Raw genomic sequence first — 22,791 nt, forward strand, 5'->3', positions numbered from 1 at the left:
TAATAAATAAGTAGAGCGCCTTGATCACAATGTTTAGTGGATATTATATGAATTATTAATCATTATCATCATGCGGCTCGTTTTATTTTTTTTTAATTGCTTGTTAGAAGGGTGCGAGAAAAACGGCATAAAGCATATTGTGATTCCATATACGTCCATTCGGTTATTTGTTTTATTTTAGCCGTACTCCATAGACCATAACAGACGCTCAAGTTGGATAAAGATATGAGATAAAGCAATCAGTACATGAATTAATTAATAAAGACAATAAATTAATTAATTAATTAGAGATAATATGTATCAGTCAATATGAGCTGGAATATGATATTTAGGCAGGCGAGAATGGCCTTTCTATGTATCTCTTTTTAAGCACGCTCTTCCTCTTACAGTTCTCTAATTAACTTGTTATATTTGTATTTTCATCGGAGCTCTTATGGATTGTTGGCTACAAGGAAAAAGGAAGGGGAGAAATACAACATAAGAATTATTTTAATACATCGAAATTCTGCAAAGGTGAATGTACCGGGTGAGAAATTATATACACTTACGACATTTAAGAATTTTACTTTTGCAATGCAGGTTATCATTTTCAGAGTCCTTTTCCATCTTGACGAAATTGTATATTAAAACAAACTGAACGCAGGAAATAATAATTTCCAAAAGGAAAGTTCCTAAAATGTAATCAAATCATATTGTCCGAAAATTTGACAGTGAGTGTGGCGAATCAAATAGGGGGTGGGGGTTAGACGATGGAATATAATTCATATGCACTAGAATTAGAAAAAAGGGGTATAAAAGAGTAATGGTGTAACTTGGGTTGCGATTTCATTGCTGACCTCTATTTCCTCCCCCCTTTGCTTGTCAGAAAAAAAGTAAAGAAAAAGTAGCGCATTTATAGTCCCCTCCACCGAGAATTCCTTGGTTCACCGCCGATCTCTAACAAATAGATTACCAGCAAAACCGAAAATGTCTTTCTGGTCACACTCATTTTTTTTTCCATTTTAAATTGTCCAACATATACTTATGTTATTCTTTCTTGCATTTTTCCATGCATTACTAATCATTTGTTGATCATTAAATCCTTTGCACATAAATGTCAAGAAAATAACCACACACGTTCTAAACTAGTGAAATAAACTGAGAATTGAGTAAGTCCACAATAAATAAAACGGATTGCAGGGACTTATTGCATATTCTTGGATAATGAAAGAAAGGCAGAATGTCTTGTTTATAATACAAATTTAATTACTAGAATCATGTGATACATAATATTCATTTTTTTTACACAAATACATGGCAACGTCTCCTTTGGATTTTGAATTAAGGAAATAATTTGGAGTTTTTTGTTGAACATTTCTGACGACGTAAAATCTAGACATCATTTGAAATTGATTATGTGCCGAATATGCCGGGCACCTATCCTAAAATAGGTTCTATTTTTATTATGGGTTGGGCTTGGAGGGCCGGGTTTGGACATTTTTCTGTGATGACGAGATAATACTAAGAAGGGAAAAAATAGAGAGAGGGCCGGGGGCACGGAACAGGAAATGAAGAAGAGAGGGAGAACATAACCCACTTGTCTGCGCAGTGTTGTAGTACATTTTTTTTCGATTAAAAGCGCCTCGTATGAAATAGAACCCTACCCCCCCCCCTGCGTAAGCTACTGATTGAAAAGAAGGGAAAAAGTAAAGGGAAAATAGAGGAGAGTAGAGGTTGACTAGAGGTAAGGGGATTAGAGAGGGTAGAGGGGATGGCATTCAGCGAAACTGATTCTTCTTTCGGGCTGCGCCAAACAAACATGACAATAGCAATAATATTTTTCAATCGAATTAAACTAAATTCTTTTATTCTTTACATGTAAATATTCAAATGTTTACATAATATCAATTATAACAATTATAAACATTACTATCAACACTAACAATGATAATAACAAATAATAAAAGAAAATATAACAATCGGATAATAAAAATAATAATAATGATTTTGACAATAATAACAACAATGATCAAGATTATGAATATAATAATGATAAGACAAAGAAAAAGATAAAATAAAAAAGCAGACGAAACAGAAAAAAAAGATGAAAGGAGAAGATAATGGTGATCATGGGGGATGGGGTGGGCTAACTTAAATAATTGGATGATAAATGATAAATAATCTTCAAAATAATTGTCGTATACCACCTTGCAAACTTTTGGATTGGTAAGAACTGCTCCCTATCGAGAAGATTATGATTTCTTGTTCAGAAAATATTACTTGTATGCATATAAAGATATTTTGAAGATTCATGTTTTGGCGGACATAATTTTAAAAAGAAATATCATATTCTTCATTTTTTTTCATTTTGCAAGAAGAGAAAAACAGAGAGAGAACAAAATAAAGCAAAATAGGATGACGGGAGTAAAAGAATGAGAATAGGTAAGAGAAGATAAGACGACGAAGAAAAAAAAACGAAAAGGAAGAAGCACAAGCAAAATCATAACAAGAATAAATAGAAGGGAAATGGAAAAAGAAAACTTAGGAGATGGAGGAGGTGTAGGATTGCACAATTATCAGTGAAGAAGAAGGAGGAGAAAAGGAAAAGGGAGCATTATAAAAAAGAAAAAGGAGGATTTCATTTGCAAGAGGAAACAAAGCAAGACTATATCAAGGGAGAAGGGGGGTCTATAAATAGGAAGTATAAGAACAAAAAGATGAGACACAGATCGAACAGAAGAAGAAAGGAAATGAGGATGATAAGATAAGAAGAATATCGAAAAAGAAGAATATGAGAAGAAAAGAAATGAGAATAATAATTTTGATAATAATAAGATCGCAAAAGAAGAAAAGGAAGAAGAAAGGAAGGGAGAATGATAATATTATGATAATAGTAATATAAAAAAAGAAGAAGTCCAAGAAGAACTTCAAAACCCACATCACAAACAATACATTCTCAAAGAAGTCACTTTGTGCGGACATAATTATAGCTCTTGAGCGACAGGTGAGCTCTGAACTCCGTGCAGCCAAAACAGGAAATGAACTACGCATGCGCGAAAACTATCGATCGATCAATTCACTCATCGTGGATCGCACACACGCTTTTGTAATCAACGATCCAGCTCGCACGCACGGAACAATGGAGCTGTTCGAACTTGACATGGTCGGCTGATTAATCTCGTTTGGGGTGTTAGAACCTATTCTACTATGCCGTCGCGAACGGGTTAAAGTATTTTGCTCTGTTTCCCACAACATATTTCAGACTTGCAATGTGTTTGAGCAGAATTATTGAAAAAAAGAAAAAGAAAAATTCAAATTAATCACAAAATTGATTTGATAAAATTTGATGAAATTCACTGTAAAGAACCAGCAAAGCTTTGAATTTGCACACCAAATATTTTAGACATGATTGTGCAAATTAATATTAGGAAACCAAAGTTATGTGCATACATTGTATAATTTCCATTGACATTTGTTCGAAGATGATACATGTAGATGTTTTCCACTCCTCAGGTAGATGATAAGAGTATAGTAGGATAGAAAGAGGATGTATCAACTACATAATAGAGTAAGAAAAAATAAACACTCAAAGATGCAAGTGCAAGATGAGTAGCTGTATTCCCCCCACAAAACTGCCACTAGGGGCTTTAAAAATATAACTAGATTCAAAACCTATATTATTTGAAAACTGTTAAAGAGTCTTCTTGGCAGATTGATTGCTGTCAGCAATGAATATGAGCATTCAAAGTCTAATATTTTTATGAAAAGGCTTAGAATTTACATGTAATTCATGGAAGGAACTTTCACCTTCACTATCAGTTAAAAATTAGTTCATCAAAAGTGAAACCATCCCTTTAATGATGAAGGGCTTCTCTTATTTCTAAATATGCATGATTCATCAGTCAAGACCCACCCAAATGTCTGATAATCTTCAGCAAGGGTTTTGTGGGTGTGGATGGTTTTGAATAGATGCATAGATTTGTGAGATTTACTTTATTGTATAAGGGACTTTTTGCAGGCATCATGTAGGCAGATTAGATATATTTTTTTTTTGTTCTCTTGTTCAAACAAACAATGACTGCTCAAAGCAACACTCAAGGACATATCTTTTTTAAAGTTTTATTTACTGTATGTATTTTGGTGCTAGTTGCTAACAAAAATATGTTCCCATTACAACATGTACTTTATTTTTTTCTTAAAAAAATGCATAATTCAACTTTAATTTTTCATTATATAGCAGTTTATGATAGACACTCCCTGCCCTCATACACAAAAGATGGAACTTGTGTAAAGAATTTGTTTGATGTTTTGCTGGAAAAATAATAACAATGAGAGATTACATTATATACCTTGTTTGATACATCTTTTTTTGCATGTAAATTGTGTTTCATAGGTTACTTTATGTTTCATGCATATTTTTTATGATAAACATTTTATGTCATAGATTTTTAACACAATGGTTTTAGTATCATTCTATGGACCCATTCTTGCATGTATTATTGCATGTCTTGTTTAACCTTCATGAGATTCTTTCTAATTGATGTGTATTTTAGCATGCACATGTAATATTGTCAATGGTAGCATCATGAGATTTCTTGAACTTCTTCTCAGATAGAGATATTTGTATCACTTTTGTTTGAAATACTGTAGTCATTAGATATTTTAAAGCACACTATATCATAATTTATATAAGCACAACTTTTTTTAAATTGGCCTATTTTGTTTTCTTTGACACTTCATGTACATGATTTGAAATTAAAGCCAGGGACTGAATATTAGCTGTTATATAGATCAAAGTTTCAATGTGTTATTAATTTTTTATTATTATTATAATTTCTTTTATATTGTAAAATTTGTAATACTTGCATTAGATTCTTATTTCATTTTATTGATTGAATAACCTTGGCTGCTTCCCTTGTGTTTCTAGGAATCCCGGCTTCTCAAGATTTGCCACACAAGATCCTTGGTATAGCCAATAGAGTTTTTGTGTTGATCACTGTTTATTTCTAATCCTCTTTTAATACCTACACCTTTTGGGTTGTTTTACCTTCCTTTCTTTGAGTGACATCCTATTGCTCCTGTGCACCTTGAGTCCTTCACATTTGAAATAATTATTTAAAATTATCTTTTTGTACTAATTTAGCGTAACTGGACATGAATTACCAAGCTACATGTAATGTAGTCCATCGCTTAAATTCCAGGACATGTTTTATATATATAAACTTTCAAAAAAGAGACAAATTTTAAAATGTATTCCTGCAGAGTATGATATTTTTTAAATACATGGTTGACATGAGTTATTTATTCCCCTGTTCACCTGCCATGTATACTGTAATTAGAATGCACATCACGGATGGGTATGTAGCATTCAGGCTTGCTCATAATCAAGAAGAATTAAAGTATATATCAAGATCATAAAGGAAATGAGAAAAGATGTATTCCTATTCATTCAAATATTGTATATTTGACCTTCACCCCTGATTGCTAATTTTACTTTTTTTTTGGGGGGGGGGTGGGGGGGCTTTAGTTCCTTTTTAAGCTTTTAAAAGCTTCTGTGAAAAGAAATACCATGTACACTGTGTCATTTCTATTGACTCCTAGTCATGTAGACCACATTATATTCAACTTTGAAAATCTTAGAAGGGAAAACTACCTGCAAAATTACTGCATTTGAACAAGTTTTTGAAGTTTTACTTGGACATGTTTTCTGTCATAATTTCAGTGCAAGTACTTGTAAATTTGTGATAATTATGATGAACTGTTCAAATCAAGAATGTCTGTAAATTAATTTTATGTGAAAAATTTAGTTATTTTGAATAAGTGAAGGACTTAATGTGCAGAAGACCAATAGTGTGTTTCGTTTTGTTTTTTCCCCTAATTCCAGGCTTGTGTGATTTTTTTTCAGTGTGCATTGACTCAAATACATACTATGAATGTACACTGTATACAGTGGATAATAAAAAGGGTTGAGCTTTTATTATCCAGTCAAGTCTATATTTGATTCACTATAGGTACATGTATGTTTGTGGGTTGTATTGGCAGGGATTTTGGAGGTTCTGTGTAACATTTTGCAATGATGTGAGGTTTGATGTGCTTTACTACAATTTTTCTCACATTATTTATCCTGTCAACGGAGTGGAGGGGAAAAGATAATACAGTCCGACCTCTCTTATCCGGACACGTTGGGACCAGCACCAATCCGGATAAGGGATTTATCCGGATCTGGGAGACCCAATATTAAATACACGCCCGTTTTCATGCCGGCTGCCTCCCCAGGCCACCGGCCGTAGCTACACTATAAATAATTGTAGTGGGCGTACGGTAAAGACAATATTCACTGCAGAGTCACAGTGTTTTTATGGAAATGAAATCGTTCGATGGACAAAACTCTTGGATAATTTACCTGCTAAAATGACTGAGGTATACATCGAGCATACCTCGAAAGAAAGAGAATGACTCGATGAAACCAAGTTTTAAAATCATCGCTGCGGGTAGCGCAGCTTCGCAATGTCAGCCATTGTTACACTGACTGTAGGCTCAAACATGATAGATGGCGCTGTCCGTATTGAGGCCTAAAGTTAGCTAGCAAGACATGTGTTGTTTTTCCCGCAAAGCAAAAAGAGAAACGTGATGTAATGTCTGCGCTGCACCCTGATTTACTGGAAATTATCATTCCTAAAGTTCTTTTGGTGATTTCGGTGAGATATTTTCATGAAAAATATGTTTGGTGTAGGGTGACTATGTTGGGAAATATATGTAATCAAAGTGAGTTTACGTATAGGATTGAGTTTAGATTGAAATCTCATTTCCTCAGGTACCAGTAGTAGATTAAATAAAACATAAAAAAAATCTTGGCAAGTGTGCGTCCGGATAATAGAGAGATCCGGATAAGGGGAGGCCGGATAAGAGAGGTCGGACTGTAATACAACAAATATCCCATCCCAAAAATAAATGATGGTGATGCCAACAAATAAACAGAATGGCACCATGGTATTTGTTTATTCAAAGTGTATAAAATAGAACTATCAATGTTCTTTGTTTGGCGCAAATTATTTTTTCCAGCATGGTTGAGGAAGAGTATGCACATTATCCAGTATATGCTATTCCAAAATAGTTTTAATTTATCAGATTTTAGAGTCCTGACAATTGTCAAAACAAAAATCTACAAGAATCACAAAGCACCAATAGACAAAAAGAAAATGAAAGTAGGCAGGTCACTTTGGTAGTGGTAGTGACAAGTACCGAGCTTGGGATCCATATTGTCCACAAACAAATAAACAGGCAAAAAAAAAGCAAAAAGTCATTCCTAGAAATGGATTTGTTTATTCTTGGGTGTACAGCATTGATGTTGATTTTGAACTTTTTTATGCAAACCATTCAGAAATCTTCACTAATTCAGAGTTTGCTGTGTTACACAAAAAATCATCTATTTCCTTTCCTCGAACAAAAATAGGTTGGTATCATCGGCATAAATGATTGAGCAATATTTATATCATTAATGATACCTTTTGTAAACTATATTGTTTATGAAAATCTTATACCAGCCTTAATAAAATCCCCAGGTCTCTTTGAAAAACATCAATAAGAGTTGATGAGGTCTTAGAGAACCTGTAGGTTTAGTTTAAGTATGAAAGGTATAAAAAGAATATGCCATAAGCAAATCGCAAAAATTATCAAGTTTGGAAGAAGCTAGTTTTTTATTACCTTGAAAAAATCTTTGTTGAAACCTCTCTAAAAATTATTATATTGGTGATCGTAAGGAACAAATCACAGTTGGAGAATCTAGGTATGTCACTTAAAGGTATTGTTTAACTTTGTGAGCAGCCAATTTAAAAAATTCTCAAACCAAGATGAAACATGTGTACAAGTGCATGTATTAGAACTAATAAACCCTGAAAACAACCCTTATTGAGAATGAAAAGCGAAAACTACAAGGCAAACCCGATTTTGTAAATAGGCGTCTTATAGATACCTAAATAGTACACATAAGTGTATGGGATGAAATTAAGATGGTGTTTCCGGTCACTTTATATTTCAATTTTTGAAGCGCTAAATAATTATTTTTGAACGCAATTTTTTTCTGGGCTTCATTTTTGTAACATATCACAGACACAGGCGACAAGTGTGACCTTCTAGCTCAGATTTTTAAAGTCAAACCAATGTTAACCAATCACTTTAAGGAAATTTGATATCGATATATGTAATAGGGGAAAATGAATTGAGTAGATTATCAATACACAATTTTTAGCTCATGCTACATTTGCTGTTTTTTGCATATGCAAACTATCTGCACATCTAGAGCTTGTGTGAGTGAGGTAATTGTGACATAAAAAAAAAATAATAAGAATTCACTGTATGTGATAAAAAAAATGGAACAAAGAAAATTGAGGGTCAATGCCCTTTTATACTCAAAATGATAATGTTATGACTTTATAGACCTAATTGAGCATCAAACACAAAACCATTATGATGGATGACTGATGAGGAATCAACAATCACATGATAAACTTTTGACCCATTTTAAGCAAGATTTTTATTATGGAGTATAATGATGAATAGTTTCATGTTTAACTTAAAGATCACATAAATTAGATGTAGGATATTGATTTCACATTGCACCAAATTTTCAGTATTTTCAAACCACTTTCTGGATAATAAATGGATAAACAATCTCAACACTATAAACAAATATTTTTCTTCATTTCTCACCTTGTTCTGGAAAATTAAACAGAAAATGTGTTAATGTGTATACTTCAAGAAAAAGAAAGTCATATAACCCATACCCCATAATTACATATGCTTGATGTTTTCAAAACTCATGTTAATGTGTCTTATTGATAAAGCAAATGTAACTTGTTCAAGTTTAGGGCTTCATACTTTGTATATGTACAATAGTTTTTAATTTTTATCGCTTTCTTTATAATTGTTATCATTTATTTATTTTTCTTGGGGGAGGGGTTAAGTATCAAAATAGAGACTCCTGTAATCTTCTTCATGAAATAATTTGGAAAATGAATACATATTTGTGCTTCCTATGCATTACCACTCATGGGCAGTCTATAATTCATGAAATTCTGGATAAAATATTTTTGAAAAATGTCAATAATAAGATAAACATAGATCATTTGAAGTTGTTTGATGATTGATTTCTTAAAGGGGGAGTGATCTGACCGACATAGTGTATTGCATATTGACTGTGTGTTACATTATAATTAACAACCATTAATTCTCTAGAAGATGAATTGGCCAATAATTTCATTTATGTATAGAAACTGAAATGCTTTTGAGTGGAAGGGTACCTGTATGCTGTATGGTGGTGGTGATTTTTTTTTTTACCTGATTGCTAAGAAAGCATGAATACTTGTAGTGTAGGCAAGAAACCAGAGGACTGACAGCTTAAGGTCCTCTCTGAGGGACCTGGTAATGGGGATTAATGCCCTACCGAAGGGCAGTAGCGCACCGTGTGGGATCAAACCTGGGTCACTGGAATCCGAAACCCCCGCTTGGTAACATAGTTATTGCAGAATAAATGTATTGAATAGTGAATAAGTGTGTCATCATTCATTTGTGCCTACATTACAAGACTACAATGCTGACTGAGAAAGTTGAATTATGGGTAATAATCTTTGCTAGATATGATTAGTTAAGGACTTCAGTTGGGGATATTTACGCTGCTGGTTCATTTGCCCTATAAGTACAAAAAAATGAAGTAAATCTGCTTTTATCTGAAATTGTTGGGAGGTCTTTTGTTGTTTTTTGGAGTGTAAATTGCTAATGAGTGCTGTGAAACTAAATCTTTTGAAATTACATGTAGGTTGTGTGGGTTTGATTTAAAACTGAAACAAATTTTAACAACTACCGAATCCCACATCATTTTTAATTTGCATGGCCTTTTATATAGGTCATCTAGAACTTGATGATTGCATTTTTTCAAAGATGGAATCCTATTGTAATTTATTTATAAAAAGGAAATAATCTTGAAATACAGGTACTACATACATGCAGTATGCCTTTTATCATATGTATATCAATCTGCATTATATGATTGTCTAACATCTGTTCGAGGATTGTACTTGTACTACTTACCAACATTCTTAATGTTTCTTTTGCTATACCAACATTCACAATATATTTTGTTCCATATATTTTAATGTATATTAACAATTAAAAAAAAGAGAAAATGTCTATGTACATTACAATCAAGATAATCATACAAAAACAGGTTGGGAATGGAGAAGGCTGCTAAAAAGCAGAGCTTGTAAAGTGCAGCCTTCTATCAAAATATATAATTAATGTAAACCAAAAACAACACAAGTAAAACAGGATGGCAGCTTGAGCTTAAATCCAGGTAAATGTATATTTTTTGTTTAAAAGAGAGAAAAAGAAAATTGATAAAAGTCTCCAGTGAATCAGCAGGGAAACTAAAAGCGTGCACAAGAGTTTGTAATGCATCCATGCTATATTAAGAAAAAATATTTTGAAAGATGTGTTTGAAAGATGAAGAGTCAAATTAATTCAGACATTCATTTTTGAGGAGCGCGATCGCGCTGGCACTCCTTAAAAAAATGAGAGCAAAAAATCATGCTCCTAAAAAAAAAAAAATGAAAAAAAATTGCTAAAATTTCACATCTTTAAATCCATGAAATGGCCTTCTTTTTTCCATAATTCCTTGAAATTACTTTGATTTAGTCGAAAACTATCAGAAAAATGAAGAATATTCATCTCTTTCCCGACTGATTTTAATTTAAACTCGGTAAATATTGCAGTCCCATATGTAGATTTTCATGGCAACACCTTGGAAGTCTACATGTGGGACTACAATATTTACCGAGGTAAGTTCAAATCAGAGTCGGAAAGAGGTGAATATTCTTAATTTTTCTGATATTTTTGCAACTAAATCAAAGTAATTTCATGGAATTATGGAAAAAAGATGGCCATTTCATGGACTTAAAAATGTAAAATGTGAAATTTTAGCAATTTTTTTTTTTTTAGCAGGAACGTGTACGACATCTTGTAAACGTGTTGACGTGACCCAGGCCTAGTTTCACCACAGATTAATTAATAGCTAACACAGCTAATGCATATATACAGTGTTAAGAAAAATCTACACTTTATCATACATGTATTGTAATGAATTGATTTGAGCTCCTCAAAAAAATAGGAGAGCGATTTATTGAGCTCCACGAAATTATAAATGTGAAGGACTGTTAATTGACAATTATCTTTGAGAAACCTTTTAAACTTAAAGGGGAATGAAACCTTTGGAACAAATAGGCCTGTTTAGAAACAGAAAAATCAAAGAATAAAGAAAGTTTGAGAAAAATCGGACAAATAATGAGAAAGTTATGAGCATTTGAATATTGCAATCACTAATTCTATGGAGATCCTCCCATTGGCAATGCGACGAGGATGTGTGATGTCACTGATGAACAACTTTCCCTTTGGTGGACTATAAAATACCCTCAAATGTCTCTTTTTGCTTTTTCTTATGATGATACAAACTCTTTATCCATGATGTATTCTTAAAAATTATGTATTACATGCCCTCATAAAGAAATAACATATGATCTATGGATAGATGTGATAAAAGAGGCAATTTAAATGAAATATATACTAAAGTAATGGGAGAGTTGTTCACAAGTGACATCACACATCTTTGTCGCATTGCCAATTTGCTATCTCCATAGCATTAGTGATCGCAATATTCAAATGCTTATAACTTTCTCATTATTTGTCTGATTTTTCTCAAACTTTCATTGATCTGTTTCTTTGATTTTTCTGTTTTCACACAAGCTATATTGTTCCAATGGTTTCATTCTCCTTTTAGGTGTTTAGGCTTGGGGATTCTGTGATGGCTTTATAGTGAAAATAAAATAATGTATAGTTACATGTACATCTAATAAGGGAATATATTTAATTTCACGAGTATGGTGATATTTCAAAACTTGTTCCCAAGGTGTAGAAAAAGAAAGAAAAGTCATTGATATGGCACATGATAAAAAAAGAGAAAATGATGCACATTAAGAAATGTCTATTGTAAATTATTTAAATAAAGTTTGGTATGACGTAAAATATTACATTATTTACAAACAGTGGCTTCCGTTCACTTTTATACATGTAATAGGTGAACAAATCAGGTTTCATAAGGTAAAAAAAGGAAACTAAAAATTAACACAATATTTTTTAGATTTTAATTATAATACAAATCGGTGTCATAGAGATTGACTCTTGGATTATTGGCAGAAAAGTGAAATGGATAATTTGCCCAAATAACGGTTCTGTTTGCAGTTATCAAAATGTATGAACTATACAGTATGTGCCAGTATGTAAGTCAAAATATGTACAAGCACATACTGTTGACCATATGAATATTTTCTTGTCTGAAAATACATGTATATCAGAATTTCCCATGGCATATTCACTTAGAAATTGCATTATGAATTGGAAAAGAAAAAATGCATTTTTGCGTTTTTTTATACAGGAAAATGAAGAGTTGCTGACAGCCATACATATAATTAGTTGAACTTAATATGTACAAGTGAAAGTGAAATATCTTTAATACATGGTTTGAATTATATTCAAATTGTTTTTGCATATACATGTAATTTGTAATTGCCTGAGATACATGTACATGTACGTCTGCCTCTTTGGTGGGCATTTAATTTGTGAATTTTGAATAGCTTTTATTGCACCATTTGATGGAATAAGGAAACACAGTATTTTCAGAAACTATTTAAACAGAGTACTTTCTTGTTTGGTATCCCAAGAACCGTCTTGTGGAAATCATCTCTTCTTTTCAATTCCTTATTAATATGAATGTTTTTTATTTTTGATTCTTTTTAAAAGGCATACCAATCACAGATACTGGGCGACTAGGTGGTAAACTGCTCGGGATCGTCACAGCTCGCGATATCGACTTCTTGAAACCAGATAGTTACGTTAAGCCACTCAGTACCGTCATGACTTCCAGGGAAGACCTGGTGGTTGCTCCGGCCAATGTAACTCTAAAGCAAGCCAATGATCTTCTACAGAAAGCAAAGAAAGGTAACCGTAGTATGCCTTCTGATATAGTTCATCATGGTAGCAAAATGATTCTGCTACACAAAAAAAAAAAGGGATAACAATCATAAACCCCAACAGAAAAGTTAGAAGAAGTGAAAGAAGAAAAAAATTGTTAACAATTATAGGATTACAATTGCCAGCATATTGCTATCAAAATGCTTAGCAGGCTGATGTAATGTTTCTTAGTACTGGTATCCTCTCACCAGTTATTTTTCTTCAAAGAATTCATAGAGCATTACTGATTGAAAGTTTGTCTGTCATGAGGTAGTTGCACATACATGTAAAAGAAATATGATCATATTACATGTTTACATTTGAATTGGTATTTCCTTGACCCTCCATCTTTTTTTCAGGCAAGCTACCCATTGTAAATGAGAAGGATGAACTGGTCTCTCTCATCTCTCGCACGGATCTTAAGAAACATAGGGAGTTCCCTTTGGCCTCCAAAGACTCCAGGAAGCAGCTGCTCTGTGGGGCTGCCATTGGCACCAGGGAGGAGGACAATCAAAGACTAGACCTACTAGTCCAGGCTGGTGTAGATGTAGTCATACTGGTGAGTATTTATATAGTCCTCAGTCTTAGGACTACTTAAGGCAGGCTGATGCTTTAAAAAATCTTCTTTTTTTAAAAACAGCCTTTATTGAGGCTTGCTGGAATAATTGGTACAGATGCAGTAAGTATGCAGTCATTTAAGTAAGTATAGATTTGAATTGCGAGGGGGAAAATATAATGTTGATACACCAATTATTTGTGCCTTTCAACACTGTTCGTAATAAATATTCCAAGTTCAAGCTTTGATATACGTATTTCTTGAAGGAGTGATAATAGAGACCTTGCTGATTTGGCCAATAAGCATATTAGCCCTCTCAGGAAGTGTTTCTAGGAAATGAAGGAAGGAGGTTCTGATCTTGCCAATAAATCTTGTCAAGTTGGAACTTTATCAAATCCATACCACCATCTGTCAGGGGGTGTTGTGTGTTTGGATCATCGGGATGGTTTGTTCATTATTCTATATACCCTGTCTTGCATGAGAAAGGTTGATGTGATCCATTTGTACTGGTCAACGTTTGGCATTTAATCCTGCCTCATTACTTCAATCCTAGATGGATGGAGAGCTAGAACAAGAAAATCATAAAAGTTTGGTGAGTGTGACAAACATTGCTGTAGACTTGTCCTCTTTCATGAAATACACACCAAATACAAGTCTCCAAACTGTCACATGACTCAGTTTTGAAACATTTGATGATTTCACATTTGTCCTGTGTCCCAAGTTGCCCTGCTTTTGAGCATTGTTTGATGATAACATGCGTCACCATCCCTGACTCGAGGTAGTCATATATTTGTTTGCTGGGATGGCAGAAAATTATGACTTTTTATTGTTTTGTTTGAAAGAATTGCCTGCTACTAATCCTACCTTAAATGACAGTCCATATGAAACATGAGACTAGCAAGTGATATAGTCTTTATGACTTACAGTTTTTGTAGTGTTTCATGAAAGGGGGCTGGAGGTATCACGCTAACAACTGCTCACCTTGGAAGCAACTGCAGTAGCCGCATCAGCAAGCAAGATTAACAACAGCAGCAACAACAGTAGCTGCAGTAGCAGTAGTAGTAGTAGTCGTAGTAGTAGTAGAAAAGGTAGAAGAGGTAGTTGTAGCAGCTAAAGTAGCAGCAATATTGTTTATAGTTATGAAATTATGATTAATGCATCTATTCATGAGAGCAGCTTAATTATTATTAAACTTGGGAAAGTAAATTCTTCAGCAATGATCAACCTATTAACACAATGTATTTACTGTATATTTGTGCAGTAAAATAGATATACAGTATGGTATTGCCTTTTCTAACAATAACTTATTCTGGAAATATGTAAAATGATTTCAAGTTAATTCTATTTCATTGAGGTTTATAATTTGTATCCTCCATCCATTAATTTTTTTAGAAGAATACAAATTATACTTATCAAGCAAAGAATAAGCTTGCAACATGCTTTTTGTTGACGCATAGCTTTAGAACATAATTTTTATTTCACAATTGATCATTGTACATGTAGCTCTTATATGCACTATTGATTTAAGGTTAGTACTAAAAAAAATTGGGTATTGATTATAATGCATGTAGATAATGGAACTGAATTTAAAAACAAAGCCCATCTCATTTGTAAGTTGAAAAATAAGAGATAATACATTCATATAGAGAGACAGGGAGTGGAAGAACAAGTCCATTTTATTGCAAGTTGAAAATAGAGAGAGAGAGGGGTGGAAAAACACTTAATGGTAAATTTCAACCAATAAGAATGTATTATGAGCTGGCAAATAATTCCTAGTCTATAGACATGATCAGATATAGGGGAGACCGGGGATAGTTGGAACATTTTTGACAAAAATGGCTGTAAAATCCAAATAGATTTTATTCGAGAAAAATCAATATATCGGCTTGAAGCATATATCTAAGGGCTTTAAATGTACCCCATAGAATTTTTAACTCTATTATGGTTACTGAAAAAAATCCACCTTGAACAAGACCATCGCACACGTTCCAACTTACCCCAATATGGGGTAAGTTGGAACACTGCATGGTCAATTAAGAATTGTACTAAAACTACTTTAAACTGTAATATTAAATGGTTTTAGCCTACATTTATTTGCTTTATTTTTTCAAGTTCAAAATATTTAAAGTGTGGATTTGTTGGACTTTATGTTTTCTACTATACAGCCACTCATGTAAGCAGACTGTGTAGTAGCATTCCGTATATTTGGGTGCGTTTGATTTTACATGCAATAAAGTGTACTGTCAGCAATTTCATGTACTTCTGCATCAAAAGTACAAGACAAAAATCAATTGTTGATATTTTTTCATTAATTAATTATGCAAAATTAGCATATGAAATTTGCCCTAAATTTTTTTTTTTTTAATGTTTTTGCCTTTAACTCTATTTATTAAGCTAATAGGATGCTAATTTTTGGTGAGAGTATCAATTTTCACATTTTTAACAAATTCCACCAAAAATTGCAAAAAATATGATTTCTTTTTTTTTAATTTGTATTTCTTTGTTTTTTGAACCTTTGTTTTTTCCAATAAACTTTGTCAGGACTCTTTTGCGATCATAAATAGCATAAAATAAATCTATTTGAACCAACAAAAGTAAAAAATAATCATACATTTATGACCTTTGGTTGAAAAACACAATTTGGATTTACCTTGTACATGGAATCACGTTTTTGAGCAATTTTGGGTCTGACATGCACGTACAAAATGTTGCGTAATTTCGAAACTGCGCACACAGGCATCGCAAATTTGGTCTCAAATGATGCGCAAGACTTGAAAGTAAAAAGTCAGTGAGCTGTGTAGTAAAAAAAATACGCGCAACGGCGTAGTGATGAAATTTCTTGAGGGGGGGGTCAAATTGACACCCCCCAGTTTTATAAGGGTTAATATTGCATTAGGAGCCTACAATAGGCCTTTAATGCACACTCAGACCTAACTGAGAAAGAAAACAATACATGTACAGAAGAGTGTAAAATACTTTATATATTTTTTTCTCATATCCAATGTTTTAATTCATAATTATGTTTGGGGTAAGTTGGAATATGTTCCAACTGGCCCCTTCAATTTTGTTCCAACTAACCCCGGAGGCCCATTTGACGTTTATAAGCTTACAGCACAAAAAAGGAACTTCACCATGGCATATTAATAACCTCATTTTGTAGCTTGGTACAAGTGTCTATTATACCCCCAAACTGGCCAACTTCATCTAAAAACTTCTCTGAGATAATAATCATTTCTGAAAGAGAAAAAAAAATACTCAGAAGGTCCCAAAAAAAATTCCTTTAACTTCACCAGGCTTGTTGCACATGTGTTGTCTGTAATATGGTGGATGGCTGTTGATAATGACAATAAATTGAGGGCAGTATCGCAGAAATTTATTTAATGATGTTAAAGAAAATTACAATGTTTCAACTTATCCTGCGTTCTAACTAACCCCGGTCTCTCCTATGCACTTGCAGCATGGCTCACTAATATTGAAGTTTGTGCATGCAACTTACAATCTTTTCACATGATTTATAACTGGTGTGATGAAAAGCAGTAAGAACAGATACATGAGGGGTTGTGCTGTTGCCACACTACATTGTATATGAAGAACCAGCATTCTCTTGTTTTGAGAAAATGGTGAAATAGACCAGTTCAGAGTTATCTTGGGCAAATTTTCTCAGATGACCCTTCCTGACATAGCAGTATGCAGAAATTGCATAGACTAGTGACTACTGACTAGAATAGCATGTCAATAAGCTATGCACATACATATGTATGAAGATATTTGTTGCATTTCTACTTTATATGAATAATCAAAGACATCAGAGTCAGTGCTTATCCATTGAATATTAAACCACCATGCCATTTGAACTCAAATGACCTGATCCTGTGCAGAATAGATCTATGAACAGGTCTATTCAATGCACAGATTATGAAGATGTGTATCTTTGTGCTCAAGTTCTGTATAAGGGTTTAAAGTAGAAGTATTGACCTGGTTGTCACAATAGTACATTGTCATCATGGTTAGTTATTTATTTTCATTCACTTGGTTCATGAAGTTTCAGGTTTAATTACTTGTTTGAAATGGTTAAAGAGAAACGAAGGTACAGAATTGATTATTCAACACTAACATGGCTCAGACAAACATGTACAGTACACATGCACTTCTTAACATAGCAAAATATTTATCAGGGATTATATTGCAATACCAATTATTATTATAACATTATTCAAAGGGGGTTAGGTGTGATTGTTAACCCAAACATACAATCAATTAATAAGTTATGTGGTGTCATATGCTTTCTTGTATAAAGGCTTATGAAATGGTATGACTGATGATATACTGATGTAACCTCTAAAATCATTTTCATTTTTCTGAGAATATGGTAACTAAATGGCATCTTAATCAAATGACACTTTTCTCCCCGACTGTGATCCTCCAATAAGGCTATGGGGATAGTTATTGTAATGTTTTGTTGCCTCTGTTTTTACCCCTGATTTTTTTCATGCATTAATGTTAAAATCTTTTCTTTGGGGATATCACATTTTTGTGCACTCCTGTGGGCAATTGCGTGCAAGATACGTGCGAGATAATGCCAATACAGGTGAAGTGCGGGTAGCAAAAATAGTCACCCACAAGTCACATGCATGGCTTGTGACAGGGCCTTCTTATAAAATCGAAATATTGCAAGCTGCTCATTAACATGCAGGAAATCACCCCAAAAACGCCTAAATTATATATTTGTCAAATTTTAATATTTTGTTTTTCTACTTCTGTCAACCTCACGTCAGGGTGAACTTGCTTTTTAATTCTAATCAAGCCAGAGAAATATGATTTTCATTCAGTATTAGACAACAATTGAATTTTTTTCTTGTCAGGAGTTTAATGAGTGACTGTTGAGATAACACTGCACCGTTTAAACAACAGAACAACCAAGTGTTTAAAATTAAAAATCGAATTGCTATTCTCTTTCCTTACCGTCCTGTCCATTATGTTTGAGGATATATTTTTAAGGAGAGGACAACAACTCCTTTCACTTGAGCATGTGTTCTGTCAAGTAATTTTTTTATATGTGCATGATATACTGTTCTTATTTATTTATGAGCATTGGTTTAGAAGAGTATGGCCAAATTTAGCTTGAGTTTTAGTTCACTTTAAGTATAGAATTATATGTAGATAGGATTATGCAGATTTTTTTTTTTAATTTCCTGGGGCTATTTATTTATTTATTCCTGGGGCTATTTATAATAGGATTTGTACAATAACACAGACTTTTTGACAAGACATACTTCATTGTGCCACTTATTTATCAAAAATTGGATCAACGGATTAATTATTTAGAGTACTTGCTAAAATATTCATTGCATTGCATAAGTCATTACCAAAATTATATCAATCAAGATGACTTCACTCCTGCAAATGAAAAGAAATTTTGTTGAAATGATTAATATTCATGAGGATAGCAATTTTCATCAAATCAATGGAACAGATAATCAGAATATACTTGTAATACAACTTAAGAGTTTTAGTTTCATAACCTCTTATTTGTATTCTTTTTGTGTTTTGTATTGTTTTATATAGATATCTAACCCTATGGGTATTATTTGAATATTTTATTTTCAGGACTCTTCACAAGGGAATTCAAGCTTCCAAGTAAGCATGATAAAGGCCACCAAAGCCAAATATCCAGATCTACAGGTGGTAGCTGGCAATGGTAAGTGATTATAGTATTATTAATCAGAAAAGAAAATATTGATGGTTGCTGGGTCTGGTGAAGGGAAATCTGGGAGAGCTCATTTCTGATTTATTTTGGAGGGACACTTCAAGAACATAGGGTTATTAAGCCTAAGTTGTTGCATTTATTAAAAAATATGTTTAATTTTTTTATGGTTAAAAGGGGGGGGGGCTGCTCCAAAAAAGTTGCATCTCCATCTGTTCATAATTTCTTGAAAGTGTTTGGATTTAGTTGGAAACTAACAAGAAAATTAGGCATATTCCTGTCTTTCTTGACTCTGAAGCATCAATTTCCGAAATTTCATTTGGATAGAAACACCAATGTGTACATTTGAGACATGAATGCGATAGGATCTTATTCTGGTGAAGAATTCATCTTTCTTATAGGCAAAAAATACATTTATGCTAATTGAGTAGGGTTTGGGACATAATGGACATATATGATTTGATGCAAGAAAATCCATGATCATGGTAATAGTTTTGTAATGGTTTAGACTTACATATTTGCAGTTATTGCTGCTAAATTACACAGAAGAGATCCATTTAAAAAGTTCAATATGTTAAATAACTTGCAATAAATGCATATTTCTTCTGAAGTGACGAGACAAAAGGAGTAGATAGATCTCACTCATTAAAAAGATGAATTCCTATTTTTTTTTTTATTATTTTGTTTGATTTCAGTTGTGACTGTGGCACAAGCCAAGAATCTGATCCAAGCTGGTGCAGATGCCTTGAGGGTTGGAATGGGGAGTGGCTCAATCTGTATCACGCAAGAAGGTAATACAAAAATAGAGGATGAAGGGTATAGGCCATTTAGGAACTCATAACCCAGTGAAACTGAAACTGAATGAAAGGCATGATATATTTCTTTGAAAATGGACTGGGTGTGGAAAGACAAAAGTTAGAGAAAGAGCAGCGATGGGATTGGCTAGAAATTCAAAACCAAGTGAAAAAAAGAGATTGAGAGACAGAGAGTGTGAGCGATAGAGAGCACGAGAGAGACAAATAGAATGAGAGGGAGAGTGAGAAATAAAGATGGGAAGGAGGTAGGTTGGTGAAAGAGAGATGGAACAAGTTATGGAGACATGCTGAGCATTAGGGTATAATTGAATAAATAAGAGAAATGGCCATTTCATATTTCATGTAAGTTAGCTTTTACTGCATTAGACCAAGTGCCCTGCCTTAGGAATAATTAAATTTACCATTAATCTGGTGCAGGATGTAACATACACATTAGGAATTTTAATGGATGAAATCAGTAAGGAATGAAGTTGCAAGGCATATGTCAGTCAACTTGTGAAATTAAATTCCCCATTCAAAATGTACATTCTTGAAATTGCATTTGTCAGTCTCCTGTGGAATGTAAAATTTGATATCCAGGGGTGGTATTCTGGAACACTGTCATAACTTTTGTCATAAATTTTGTCATTTCTCTCCGAGATGTGACACCGCTATGATTGTCACAAATCGGTATTCTAAACATAGTCTTTTCCCTGTCATATCTCTGAAAGTGCATGCCCATCTTTTCGGTAGCAATCCAATCAAAATCATTGCAAGTTCCCAGTGGGAGCCCTTCTAGCAAATAGGAAGGCCCTGTGACAGGTAGGGCGTATCCCCAATACAGTTGCTGGCATCGCGCAACTACGCGAATATTGATGCGCTTAATTACAAAGAGAGATAGGGAGCTGTGAAGGATTTTAGAAGACAAGTAGAAAAAGAAGGAAAACAGAAAAAATGGAGGAATTAATATGTAAAGCCTAACTAATTGTATCATGAAAAAATAATTTTGAAAATTGTCATGGAGGATGAGTGAAACTAATACCACAACCTCATCGAAATAATATCATTATATGCTTGATATTCAGTCGGCAGGGTATTGGGATATTTGGTACTAAAAGATATGACAAAATTTATGACTGCTACCCCCTGTCATAACTTTTGTCATATCTTTTGCTTGTATAAAAGAATTACGCGCATTTAAAGCCGCGTATTTTTGGTGCGCGTTAAAGAGAAGAGACAAAATTTATGACAGTTTTGTGATAAAAGTTATGGCATCCAACAGAATACCGATTTTGTCATATCTCTGAGAAAAGATAAAATATGGACAAAAAAAAATGTTGAGAATACTGCCCCAGGTCTGTGTTTCTGACAACTGCCAATTGAGTAAGAGCAAACTGGGTTCCAAAAGAAACTTTTCAAACTTCACAAGCTCACATCACAAATTCCACTCAGTCAAAATGAACAAAAGTTTGACACAGGCTTGCTTTAATAATCTTTTCAAAGCACATGTCAATAATTGAGAGATTGGTGTAATAAGAAGAGTCTGTAGCCCCTCAAATCAATTATTTCCGGCGTCGAAAGCCACAAAAGTCTCAGTTTCAAAATTTTGTTCATTTTGACTGAGTGGAATTTATGAAGTGCACGTGTGAAGTTTAATATTTCTTTTGGAACCCACTTTATACAGTGATAAACAAGAGATAAACAAGAATTCATTACAAATATCCAACGAATACGTTGGATAGAAGAATATATTGGATGAGAATGTAAGTTTTCTATTAACACTGCCCACAAGACTCAAATAAAAAGAAAGTTTTATTTATGAGGAGAAAGGGGTAAAGAGAAATGGAATAGGTTGAATGTGTAGTGTGATGAGAAGGGGTCATGGTTAAATGGATGTGGTTGCTGACATGCCAAAATGAATAATGTGATAAAAAGGGTGGTCACAGAACAAAGTAGTATTGAACTTGACATGTGAAAGATGTTGGAAGAGTTTCAGTGGTGCCAAAATAAGTGGGGTTTTAGGGGGAATGCTCTTTATTCAAAATAATGCTGATATTTTTAATGTATTTTAGCTTTAAGTATTGAATACCCATTGATAGGGTGTTTCTTGCAAAATATTTATTTTGTGTGAAAGTGAATGTGCCTAGAAGAAAAGACAGCTCAAGCACAGAATACCGAAAAGTCAGAACCAATAACCTCAGAAACTAATCATTTGACTGTATACCAGTCCAGTCTCATGGTACTTTGGTACTTTGTTAAAGCAATGACATGTGGAATATAAAGAGTGAAGTGCTAAGTGTGTGTGTGTGTTGGGGGGGGGGGCAGCTCAATAGACAATGCTGAATGAAGGTATGCCTTTGGTAGATAACCTCATGGGTGGTAAGTGATGGTTGAGTAGTCGCCTCCATTGCCTTGCTCTGACATTTTGTAGGTTGTCATCAGAGTGACTGGTCAATATGCAGTTGAAAAATCGTAATTACAACCAACCTAGGACATTGTTGGGATCCCACATTTATAAATTAATCCCTTTGCTTGCTGGATCATTTGCTGGATTGTTGTGAATCATGAATGTATCATTTACAGCTAGTAACAAGATGTTTGTCAATATAAAGGCATTATATTATTATCATGTCTCATTTTAGATATGGCTTGAAACTGCAAATTACATTTTATGCAATAACTTTTCTAATAATTAAATTTAT

The 22,791-nt window shown here is 33.5% G+C and overlaps 1 protein-coding gene across 6 annotated transcripts in view; it reads left to right on the top strand.

The window, feature by feature from the left end:
• LOC121410710 (inosine-5'-monophosphate dehydrogenase 1b-like) overlaps positions 1-22,791 on the top strand; it is a 61,924-nt gene that overhangs the window by 23,816 nt on the left and 15,317 nt on the right. For 3 of the 6 annotated variants that reach the window (XR_005969367.1, XM_041602962.1, XM_041602965.1), the window contains exons 6-11: positions 4,907-4,945; positions 12,826-13,023; positions 13,395-13,594; positions 14,145-14,183; positions 19,199-19,289; positions 19,991-20,086. Coding sequence is in view for 5 of the 6 variants with exons in the window: in XM_041602962.1 (XP_041458896.1) it covers positions 4,907-4,945; positions 12,826-13,023; positions 13,395-13,594; positions 14,145-14,183; positions 19,199-19,289; positions 19,991-20,086 (663 nt within the window). In the remaining variant the exon portion in view is untranslated. The remainder of the gene's footprint in view (positions 1-4,906; positions 4,946-12,825; positions 13,024-13,394; positions 13,595-14,144; positions 14,184-19,198; positions 19,290-19,990; positions 20,087-22,791) is intronic. The other 3 variants (XM_041602963.1, XM_041602966.1, XM_041602964.1) reach the window with 2 other exon arrangements.

Source organism: Lytechinus variegatus, chromosome 3 (genome assembly GCF_018143015.1).
Source record: "Lytechinus variegatus isolate NC3 chromosome 3, Lvar_3.0, whole genome shotgun sequence".
Lineage (NCBI taxonomy): Eukaryota > Metazoa > Echinodermata > Echinoidea > Temnopleuroida > Toxopneustidae > Lytechinus > Lytechinus variegatus.